Genomic DNA, 11,399 nt, shown 5'->3' on the forward strand with positions numbered 1-11,399 from the left:
GGCCTGCTGGTCCCCAGGCGGTATAAAGTTCCCCTCCTTCCCGGGGTCTGAGCCTCCGCACACATCCGGCCTCGGTTGGAAGAATAAGACTGTAGAATCCCATCATTCCTCTAGGTGGCGGTGCTGCCTCACACACAGGGACATGTTCGCTGTTTTGTGTTCCCAGAACCACCGGTCCTTTCCCTGGGACCTTGTCAGTGAAACCGCTCAGGAGTGGAAAGAATTGGAGAGGTCCTCCATCATCAGGGACACCATCCAGCCTGCTCACCCTTCTCTGGCAAATCCTTGCTTTGTCAGAACCGTCAGGGGCCCTGGAACGAGGCCAACCCCCAAGCCTATACTCACACCTCGCCACTTCTGGGAGGCAAAGAGTGTGAAGACCAAGGAGAGAGCCGGGACCTTCTTTCCCTCTTTTTGCTTCTGAGTACTTGTTCTTCAAGTCTAGATTGATATTCATTTTGACACGTAGACACTGTGATGATAGTCCTGAATACGAATTGAGGGGAGGAGAAAGGGTCATGCACATATGGACACCATACACTGTTGCCTCAGGCAGCGTTCGGACTCTCCTGTGCTTGTGGAAAATGATTGCACTGCTTCCCCTCCTTGGAGCTGACCACCATCTACATAGTCTTTCCAGCCATATGCAAGTACCATTTTCACCTCCTCCTCCTCCTCCTTTATCTCTCACCTCTGTCACCAAAAACTGTCCATTTTACCCTACATAATGTCACAGATTCACACCTCCCCGCTCTACACACATCTTCACTGCCTTTGTATATCCCCAGTGTAGCAAAAATGAAAAGCAAAACAAGTCAAAGAGGCGATATAATTGGAAGAAGAAGGCCACTGCATGAGGCAATAGGGAGAGGTGGGGACTGTGGCGAACCAGAAAGAGCATCTGGGAAACCTGAGCCACTGCAGCTCAGCCACAGCCCCGTGCCCTTCGTGCCCTTCGTGGGGAGGCACACCCACGTGTGGCAAGTCCTGAAAAGCCAGAAATCTGTTGCGGTTTGTTGTTTTTAATGTGGAATGTATCGAGTTAATATTGGCAACTGTTTTTTGTTGTTTCGTTTTACTGTTTTAAACAGTAAGTAGACCACAAGAGGGCAAACAACACACCAGGGGTCCGAATTTCGCAGGCAGCTGCTTATTTTGACCACGAGTTGGACCCATCATTCTAGCTGCAACTACTGATGTGGTTTCTCCTTGACTCTCTGGCTTCTCCCTCCTGTGCACTTTGCATGTGGTGGGGGAGGGGGCGGCAGAGTCTCTCCCCAGGCGCCAGGTCACACCAGCTCATTCCACTGCCAGTCGCCTCCCCACTCCACGGGCCACCCAGTAAACCCAGAAGACCAAGGGCGGAAGATAGGGGCAGGCTGCCCGAATTCTCCCTCTCTCACTCCAGGCCAGCTCCCCTCCCTACTGCACCCTCCCTGGCACGCATCACTCCTTTGATACCGGCCTCAACCCACTGTAACCGCTCTCCTTGTATGTCTCCCACACTAGATGGTGATGGATGGCCACGATGCAAGCGATCGCCTCTTATTCATTTGTGCTCGCGTGGGGCACCTGCCGCCCAGAAAGTATCTGGCAAGTATTCTTTTAATAAATTAAAAAAGTGAATGAATGCATGATAACTGTTAATCAAGTACGGTGGAACTGTCTTAAGGATGTTTATTTCCCCGCCCCATTTAGACATAACTAAGATCTGAACATCCTTTTGACAGACAGTTTTCGTCTTTCCCCTCCTTGGCCCCCAGCCCCCAGGGTGCAGAGGTGTTGAAGACAAGACCAAGTGCTCTGGGAGCCAGGACAAGCTGGCCCCGCACCCCGGCCTGCCTGGCTGTTCTCACGCGCAGGTCTCTGGAGTCTCGGGGGCTTCCTCAATCCTCTTCCTTCTGAGTTTTGTTTTTTGAGGAAGTTTCCTTAGAGAACCTGAAGAGGGAAGGTGACACAGTCCTGATAATATCACAGAGAATCTCAGTCTGTAACATGGAGGGCAAGGACGACAAAATCTTATCTTCACTTGCAACTTCTGCCCCTTCCTCACAGATTTCTCACAGACATCCTGTGGCAGGGGAAGATGGTGTCGCCCCGATTTACAGATGAGGAATCTCACCCAAGCACAGAGCCCACCCTGCCCAAAGCCCTAGGCAAGTGAGGGTCAGAGTCAGGACTAGACCATGTTGCTTGACTCTCAGTCCTCCCCACACCTGTCTCAGCTTTCAGGCCCCAGTTCCCACGACTAGGCGGCCGGACTATTTGTGAACCCCACTGCCAGCTTTTTACTTAAAAACTGACTTTTGAACATGGTGCCAAAGAAACACCATGAAGGTTACCTTTAATATCACAGATGGACTGAGTGATTGATTGATCAAAACCCCTTCACGGCGGGCCCTCCAGACAGCATGGGCTCTGTCATGTAACACAATGTGAGGAACACAACCTGGTCTGTATCCCAGGAAAACAAATGGTGAACGGGACTTCATCAGGACTTTCGATCTAAAGTCCTGTTTATGCACAGAGGAACAAGCTTTTTAAAAATGCCAAAAGGAAGTAACAAGAGTCAAAAGTGGAACATTCTGCAGAACAATGGCCTGATCTCTTCAACGAGTCAGATTGTGAAAAGGGGAATTTTGTTGAGTTCAAAGAGATGGAAGAGATGTGACCAGGTGCAAATGCAGGAGTGGGAAATCGTTGCAAAAAATGTCTTGGGCTACTGGAAAAATGTGAATAAGAAGTACTTAATCCAACCATTAGATGAAAACATTGACATGGAATGCTGACCTAACTAACTGAAAAAAGCAAGTTCCAGTCAAAATCCTATGCAGTGAGGTCTCATTTGGCTAAAATACATGAATTTAAGTGTATAAAAAACATTTGGAAAGTGCTAGCAGTAGTGAGGACAATATATGTCTACATTTTCTTATTTTTGCCTATTGGTATTACTTACTTTCCATGCTCTGCTTATGTTTGTAAGAACAAAATGTTATTTTAAGAATTCCATGAAAGTCAATGTTCTTAGCCCACCCTCCAAGGCTTTTTCCTATTACGCCCCTGTCCTGCACTTCTCCAACCTGCTCTTTCATTCACCTCCAGGCCCAGACTATCTGCTCATCGCCCCTCACCTCTGCACACACCTTTCCTCCCTCTCTTTCCCTCCCTTATCCCTCTTCCTCTCCTCCTCTTGCCTTTCTTTAAAGCCGGTCCCAGAGTTACCTCCTCCAACCAGCCTTGTCCTACCCTTTGCCCTATGGCCTTGGATGGCTCATCTGTAAATTGTAAATTTGTAAATGGCTCATTGTGAAAGGGGGATAATACCCATCTCCTGAGGTTGTTGCAGGGGTTAGGGTTAGGTGAAATGAAGAGATACCAAGCACTGGTTTGGGAAAAGGTTAGCCCCAAAGCCCAGAGCTCGCTTTCCTTATGGGATTCATGAACTGTTGTGGCCTTGATGATGGGCTGGCCTTCATTTCACAATGAAAAATAGACAATTCATTGTGTATTTTGCTTCCTCAGTTTAAACTCTAGGCACCAGGACCAAGGGCCTTCATGGAGCCCAGACAGGGTTCTGAGCCTCGGTAATTTCTTGACTCATGCCTACTGCCCCTGCACCGTTTTCCCTCCTGCTCTCCCACTCAGGGCAGCTGTGACTCCTGGACAAGTCCCCTTGAGTGGCGCGGGCCTACATCACTCCCAGCTAGCCTGACCCTCAGAGGAGTACCTGGGGTCAATTTAGGACCACACCATGCGCTCCTACACCACCCTGTTTGCCTTCACTTTCTCCCCCAGTAGCGAAGCAAGAGCAGCTAACTGTGGTCCCAGAAGCCAGATACAGAAGCGGGAATGATAAGTGGCTTTGTTCCTTTGAATTCGGCACAAGGAGGGACCTTCATAGGTTCCAACCTTGGCTGGGATGCCTCACTGAAGAGCCCCTGTCCAGAGGCCCAAGCAGGGCAGTCGTGGCAGAGACCAAGGCTGCTGGCAAGGCCATTTTCAGGCCATCTGACTCAACTTTCTCCCCACTGTGGGAATGAACCTGTCCCTTAAACCATACCCCACCCGACACCGAGAGCAGGCTTCCTGCCTCTGCTTGGACCCTTCCTGGGAGTCCCCACCCCTGACTGCTAGAAAGCTCTCCCATAGGAGAGTGGCTTCATTCAGACTGTTCCCTGAAACATTCAGGATCCAAAACAGTATGTATCATGAGACCCCCAGAGGGAAGTCCTGCAGAACGCTGAGGGAAACACATCAAACTCTTGACCGGTCAGAGCCTTGGGGAATGGGTGATTTTCCTCTCTCCCCTTTTACACTTATCTCTACACTTCAAACTTCCTAGGATAAGCATCCCCAGTTGCAGCCCAGCCTCGGAGGCCCCTCCTCCAGGCAGGCCCCCACCCCTGTGGGCATTACCTGGCCCGCCCTGGGCCCCGGATGTGGGCTCCCCCAGCAGGGAGGCCTCTGGGCCAGGGGCCTGCATCTTGGACAGCCTCTCCTTCATGCCGCTGATGTTGCTGTGCAGGCCCCAGGCACTGCAGAGTTTGGGCAGACTGTCTTCCTGGTCGGCCAGCAAGGAGCTCTCCGGTGCGTCCAAGGGGCAGAACGCCACCTGCAATGGGCACGTAACGTTGAGGAGGGTGTGGAGGAGAGCGGCCCCCACCTTCCAGAGCCCCAGCCCTGCCTGTGAGAGAGGAAACTACTGCGGTCTGGCCGCCCCTCACCCCCTGCCTTGCCAGCTGGAGGAATGAGTCACAGAGTGGGGAGAGGCAGGACCCTGCGGACACTGAGGCCAGGCTGCCAACAGTTCCTTCCTGGGTGGTTCTTTAATATAAGTCCTCCTCCTCTATTTAGAGTGAAATATAGTGTCTTTATTTGCTTCAACTTTTTATTTAAATTCTAGTTAATATAGCATAAAAAATAATGGTTTCGGGGTGTCTGGGTGGCTCAGTGGGTTAAGCCGCTGCCTTCGGCTCAGGTCATGATCTCAGGGTCCTGGGATCGAGCCCCACATCGGGCTCTCTGCTCAGCAGGGAGCCTGCTTCCCCCTCTCGCTCTGCCTGCCTCTCTGCCTACTTGTGATCTCTATCAAATCAATAAATAAAATCTTAAAAAAAAAAAATGGTTTCCCTGGTAGGATTTAGTGATTCGTCACTTCCGTATAACACCCATTGCTCATCACAAGTGTCCTCCTTAATCCCAATCACCCATCTGGCCTGTCCCCCACCTCTCTCCTCCAGCACCCCTCAGCGGCTATAGTTCTCAATATCTCTGTATTTAAGAGTTCTCCATAGGTAAGAGTCTCTTATGGTTTGCTTCCCTCTTTTTTCCCCTTTCCCTGTGTTTATCTGTTTTGTCCCTTAAATTCCACATGAGTGAAATCAGATGGTGTTTTTCTTTCTGTGACTGACTTACTTCGCTTAGCATAATGCACTCTAGCTCTATCCATGCCACGGCAAATGGCAAGCTTTCCTTCTTTTGGATGGCTGATCTTATCATATATATCATATATTATATATATATATATATATATATATATCACATCTTTATCCATTTATCAGTCAATGGACATTTGGGCTTTTTGCATAATTTGGCTATTGTTGATAATGTTGCTGTAAACATCGGGGTGCACGAGCCCCTTCAAATCATTTTGTTTCCTCTGGGTAAATACCTAGTCGTCGTGCAATTGCTGGGTCACAAGGTAGTATGTTTAACTTTTAGAGGAACCTCCATACTGTTTTCCACAGTGGCTGCACCAGTTTCCCTTCCCTAATGTGCATGGTGGTTCCTTTTTCTTCGCATCCTCACCAGCACCTGTTGTTTCCTGTGTTGTTAATTTTAACCATTCTGACGGGTCTGAGGTGCACCTCGTTGTCATTTTCCTATTTCCCTGAGGTGAGTGATGTGGAGCATCTTTTCATGTGTCCCTTAACCTAGAGTTAGAGTGTCTTATTTGTTTTTAATGAAACTACGGTATTTGTTTTAAAGTCTTTGGCAAAATTAAAATCGAGAGCCTAAAAATATCTTTTGAAATTTTCCTGGCCAGTGAAACCCAGAAATCACTAAAATGTCAACACCTCATATTCAGAGCCCCTGAAAGGATCCACCCATTCATGTTCAGAGGAAGAAACAGAGACCTGAAGGGAGAGGGGATTTTGTTAAAGCCAGGTAGCTAGAGCGGGGAGCTGCAGTTAGAGCAGGGCTTTCCTCTGAACCCAGCTTTTCCCTTCATTTGCTGTGTGGTCTGGATCATGTTACTTTACAGCTCTTGTATAGAGCTTGGCCTCTTCATTTACACACTGTGGACACTACTTGTAATTACCAGGTAGGGTTGCTTTTGAGGATGACAGGAGGGAAAATAAAGTGCCTCGCACGGAGAAACGGTTACCTATGATTCTTATTTCAAACTCGTGATTCTCAAACGGTGCTCTGTGAACCCCTGGGGACACAAAATATTTTAACCTCGCTTACCCCCTGAAAAGTGGGGCCTACTCAAAGTGCAGGAGAGAAACCAATGGATTCTAATGAACCCAGTGTGAAAAGGTCATTGATGCAAATCTGAGGAAGCCACATACTGTACGATTCCAATTGTAGGATATGCTGGAAAAGGCAAAACCATTGAGACAGTTAAAGAAAAAAAAAATCAATGGTTGCCAGGAGTTTGGAGGAAATGATGGAGGGATGACTACTGGAGCAGTTTTTCCAGTGAAACTATTCTGTTTTATATTGTAACGGTGGGCACAGGTCAGTATGCAATCATCAAAACCTATCAGGGGTGCCTGGGTGACTCAATTAAGAGTTGGCCTTTGGCTCAGATCATGATCCCAGGGTCCTGGGATGGAGCCCTGCGTTAGGCTCCCTGCTTGGAGGAGAGCTTCTCCCTCTGCTCCCTGCTTATGCTCTCTTTCTCTGTATCTCTCTCTCTCTCTCAAATAGAGAGATAAATAAAATAAATAAATAAAATAACTGATAAAAATAAACAATTGATAATAAATAAAATTAAATAAGTAAATAAATAAAATCTTTGGAAAAAAAGAATCTATAGACGCACAACACAAAGAGTGGGCCCTAATGTAAACTATGGACATTATTTAGTTAATAGTGTGTCCTAAATAATGTGTCAATACTGCCCCAATGATGGTAATAAACATACCCCTCTAATGCAAGGCGCTAATAAGCGAGGGAAGCAGGAGGGGTTAGCATGCAGGAAATCTCTGTACTTTCTACCCAAATTTTCTGTAAACCTAAAAGGATATATATTTATATTTTAAAACATTCATTGATAGGTTTCAGACTCCATATTGCTACTAAGTAGCTGCCACTTGTTGGATTTTGGTGTGGTATCAAAGAAGAATATCCACAACTATCTAAAAATGTTAGTAAAATACTCTCTTCTCTAACTATATGTTGGTACAGGCTGGGCTTTTTTCTTCTCCTTCTCTTTCTCCTTCTTCTTCTTTTTTAAGATTTGTCAGAGAGAGAGAGAGAGCACACAATAAAGGGAGAAGCAGGCAGAGGGCAAAGCAGGCTCCCCACTGAGCAATGAGCCAGATGCGGGGCTAGATCCCAGGACCCTGGGATCATAACCTGAACTGAGGGCAGATGCTCAACTGACTGAGCCACCCAGGCATCCCAGGCTGGGTTTTCTTCATGTACTACAACCAAATCACATATCACAAGAGACTGCAGAAGCATCTGTTTTCTGTTAAGTCAGACACTAAAGAGATTTGCGAAAACGTCAGACAATGCTACTCTTCTTACTACATTTTTGTTTTGTTTTGTTTTGGAAAATATAGATATTTCTTGTAAAAACTATTTATGTTAAAATGTAACAGGGTCCTTGTTTTTCTTTTAAAATGGATTAGTGAGTACATATTTTGAAGTTTTTTCTTTAGTTTTAATTTTTAATTTCTAATAGGGCAAATATCAATAGCTATAACCTACATAAACAAATGCTTTTTGGGCTTCTCACTAGGTTTTTTTTTTTTTTTTTTAAAGATTTTATTTATTTATTTGACAGAGAGAAATCACAAGTAGGCAGAGAGGCAGGCAGAGAGAGAGAGAGAGGAGGAAGCAGGCTTCCTGCTGAGCAGAAAGCCCGATGCGGGACTCGATCCCAGGACCCTGAGATCATGACCTGAGCCGAAGGCAGCGGCTTAACCACTGAGCCACCCAGGCGCCCTTCTCACTAGGTTTTTAAGAGGGTGAACATGACTTGAGTCAAAAATGTTTGAGAGTCACTGTTTCTGAGCAAAGCCAGGCCAGCTTCTGTCAATAGTGATTTGAGCCTTCCCCAAGCTGGCTGAGCCTCTCTGTCTGGCCTCCACCATCCCCACCCAAAGCTCCTCAGGAATGTCCCTGCACCTGTCCACCTCAGAGTGTGGGTGTGGAGAGCTACCAAGAACTTGAAGCCAAGCCTCTGCCCTCTTCAGCCCCTTTGCCCCCTGTGGGGGTCTTCCTGAGGCAGTGAGTGTGGAAACAAGTCAAGGGCTGCTGGCAGTATGAAAGGGCCCCCTCAGCCCCAGGCCTCCCCCCAAAATCCAAGAACACACCAGCCAACCCTCAGCTGGGCCCGGGAGGAGCTTTCCTGAGCGCCTCACCAGGAACTTCGCTGTCTGGTTGCTCTTGGTGTACTTGTAGAGCCTGCGAAGTTGTTTTGCCTCCAATTCTGAGAATAGAGAAACAAATCGCCAGAGCATCCTGCGGGGGAGAAACCAAGGCTGAGGGAGGCAGAGCACAGGCCCTTTCCCTTCAGTGTCTGTCTTGTGTCCAGGACCCACACAGGGAGAAACAGACCATGTGCTGCCTCCTTGGGTTTGGTCAGGGACATGGAGAGCTGGAGATTTGCTAAACCTTGAACTCCCTATCTTGCAGCAGTTGTTCAATGACAGGGTCAAGAGAGTTCTTTGTCCACTGTGTGGGCAAGCTGTGTGAATCAGCTCTGCCCTGAATAACTAGAGGACCCTCTTCTCTCCACCCCTTCTTCACCAAGCTTGCTCCAGGATCCTCACTCTTTCACATAAAGATGAAATACTCTGGGAGTTGACTGAGCTGTGTCCTTGAATTGGCAGGGCCCAGGAATGGCTATAGTGGGAAGGACAAGGAGGCTGCCCTACTTCCTCCAGTGCTTGATCTCCCAGGTTCGGCAGTAGTGCTGCAGAAAAGTGTTGATGTGGTCCCCTAGGACCAGCAGGCTCTGCTTCATGTACTTTAGCTTCTTCTTCTGGGGAAGGTCCCTGGGCAGGTGCAACTTTCGCAGAAACTTCTTCAGTGGCCTTAGATATTCTTTACACTGTGGAGGCAACAGGTGATGTGAGAGACCATAGAAGAAAAAAAGAGGCAGATGGGCAGCCCCAAGCAACCAGAAACCATTATGGGCCAGGAAGTGTTAAGTGGGTTAAGTAAGGAGGCTCTTGTCAAGGTCTTACCCCACTTCCTTGCCAAGGCCGTGACAAGTGGGACAGAAAGTATGGGTCTGAGGCCTGCCAATTTCCGACTCAGGTCTCCCAGCCTGTAGGAGGGACAGAGTCCCTTACTCACTATTTTGAAGGTGTCCTGACCCAGGCCCTTGGCATGGCGTATAAGTGAGCTCCCAGTGGAGGTGGTGCCAGAGCTCTTCTCTAAGCAGGGTACATCTGTCACCTAGGAGGAGGCAGGGGGCAGCAGTCAGCTGGGGGGTTTAGATGAGTGCTTCTCAGGGGGCCAGTGCGAGACAACCAGTGGTCCAAATTCCAGTCAAAGCCCTTCTCTGTTTTCCCTAGGACCTCTTTCTTGGCCCAGCCTGGAGGCAAGGAAGCCCTCAACAAAGAAACCCATCTGTGAAGATCCCTGCTTAGAAAACCTAGAATGCCCTACCCATTTCTTTTATAATCTTTAGAGCACAGTATTGTAGCTACTTTTGCAAAGCACTTGATAAACATGAACTCATTTTATTCTCACACAAATTCTGTGAGGTGAACTATCATTATTCCTGGTTATAGACGAGAATACTTTGAGGCACCAAGAGATTGAAGGGACACCTTGGGGGAATGAGCAGGGAGTCATTCACTCATTCATTCTGCGAACATTTACTGAACACCTAAGTCCTAGGCCTGCCTCTAAACTTTAGCATCAAGCCACAGTAATGTGCTTGGTTGTGTGGTGTGAGTGGTGTGTTGGTACTTGGGAAAGCATGTGATGGTGATGGTAATGAGAAGGAGCTTTCTGATAGGAAATGTGGGGCCAAAAAACAAACAAAAAACAAAAAACCCCAAAAAACCTGAAAATTAATTAAGACAAAGTGGCTGTAAAATAATACTTGAAGTCAGAGCACAGGATTAGACTGACACAGTAGAGTTTGCACCTGACTTTGCAAAATCCTCTCAGAAAAGTGAGGATTAATTCCTGCCTGTGTTCAGGGGGAACAAGGAAGACCCAGGCCCAGACCACTCTGAAGGCAGAGACCAGGGAAAGGGAGGAAGGCAAACAGAATGAGTATGGAACCTGGGCTTCTCTGGGCCCCAGAGCGAGGGGACTTGGGCAGATCGACTCCGTAAACACACCACTCACACCACACAACCAAGCACGCAGACCATAACACAGGTGTACACACACACATGCAGACACATATACAAGCACTTGTGTCTGCACAACCAACAGTCATCTTGCCCTGAATATATGTCTTCGATAAACATCTGTTTGAATGAATTAACCTCTTGTTCCTTTGGTCTCCTGCTAGCTCATACATCACCATCTTTTCTTCTTCTTTTCTTCCCTGAATTTCATGTTCTCTGCTTTCCAAGACCAGCCCCTCAAGGACCCTCCTTTCTTCCTTCCCTCACCGACCTAGCCCCATTTCACCTTCTTTGGTGGCTTGTCCCCTTCAGCCCCTTGCCCATCTGAGGCCTCCATCTCAACAGGTGCACTGGTGGCCTTCAGAGTGACGCTCCTTCTGTCCCCTCAAGCTTCTGACCTACTGCTTCTGTGACCTGAGAGTCTCAGGGAGTGAGCAGGTTGGCTCCAGAACTCAGAGCCAAAACCATGGCAACCACCAACACAGCTCCCCTCCCCCTCCCATGCCCTTGTTCTTGGGGGTGGCCCACCAGCCACCTCCTTCAACTGGGAATGGATGGGGGTGGCCACCAGCCACCTCCTTCAACTGGGAATGGATGGGGGTGGCCACCAGCCACCTCCTTCAACTGGGAATGGAATTCGGGAAGCGAGCAAGATGTGCTGGGTAGACCCAGGACTTTGTCAGAGCTCCCCACGGGCCAGGAGGGGCTGGAACCCTTTCTCTCGGGAGATACCGGTGATTGTGACCCCTGGTAAGACCTTTGTAGTGATTTTCCTGCGTGTGTTTCACTCATGACTCCTCAGTTACACCGTGGGTTCCCCGAGATGAGGGCCATGGTTTTTAACGT

The 11,399-nt window shown here is 48.2% G+C and overlaps 1 protein-coding gene across 1 annotated transcript; it reads right to left on the bottom strand.

The window, feature by feature from the left end:
- Positions 1-1,663: 1,663 nt before the first annotated feature.
- On the bottom strand, positions 1,664-10,905 carry CHCT1 (CHD1 helical C-terminal domain containing 1). Its single transcript, XM_059379340.1, has 6 exons — positions 10,840-10,905; positions 9,541-9,642; positions 9,117-9,292; positions 8,601-8,700; positions 4,417-4,612; positions 1,664-1,938 (listed from the first exon to the last, which is right to left on the bottom strand). The coding sequence occupies exons 1-6, from the start codon at positions 10,888-10,890 to the stop codon at positions 1,853-1,855; spliced, it is 711 nt and encodes a 236-aa protein (XP_059235323.1). The 5' UTR covers positions 10,891-10,905; the 3' UTR covers positions 1,664-1,852.
- Positions 10,906-11,399: the final 494 nt, after the last annotated feature.

Source organism: Mustela nigripes, chromosome 16 (assembly GCF_022355385.1).
Source record: "Mustela nigripes isolate SB6536 chromosome 16, MUSNIG.SB6536, whole genome shotgun sequence".
Taxonomy (NCBI): Eukaryota; Metazoa; Chordata; class Mammalia; order Carnivora; family Mustelidae; genus Mustela; species Mustela nigripes.

Coding starts and splice junctions, on each gene's coding strand:
- CHCT1 (XM_059379340.1), bottom strand. CDS start 10,890: ATGGAGGCCTCAGATGGGCAAGGGGCTGAAGGGGACAAGCCACCAAAG. Junction 9,643..10,839: donor GGGACAAGCCACCAAAGAAG/GTGAAATGGGGC, acceptor GCCTCCTCCTAG/GTGACAGATGTACCCTGCTT. Junction 8,701..9,116: donor GAGATCAAGCACTGGAGGAA/GTAGGGCAGCCT, acceptor TCTCCCCCGCAG/GATGCTCTGGCGATTTGTTT.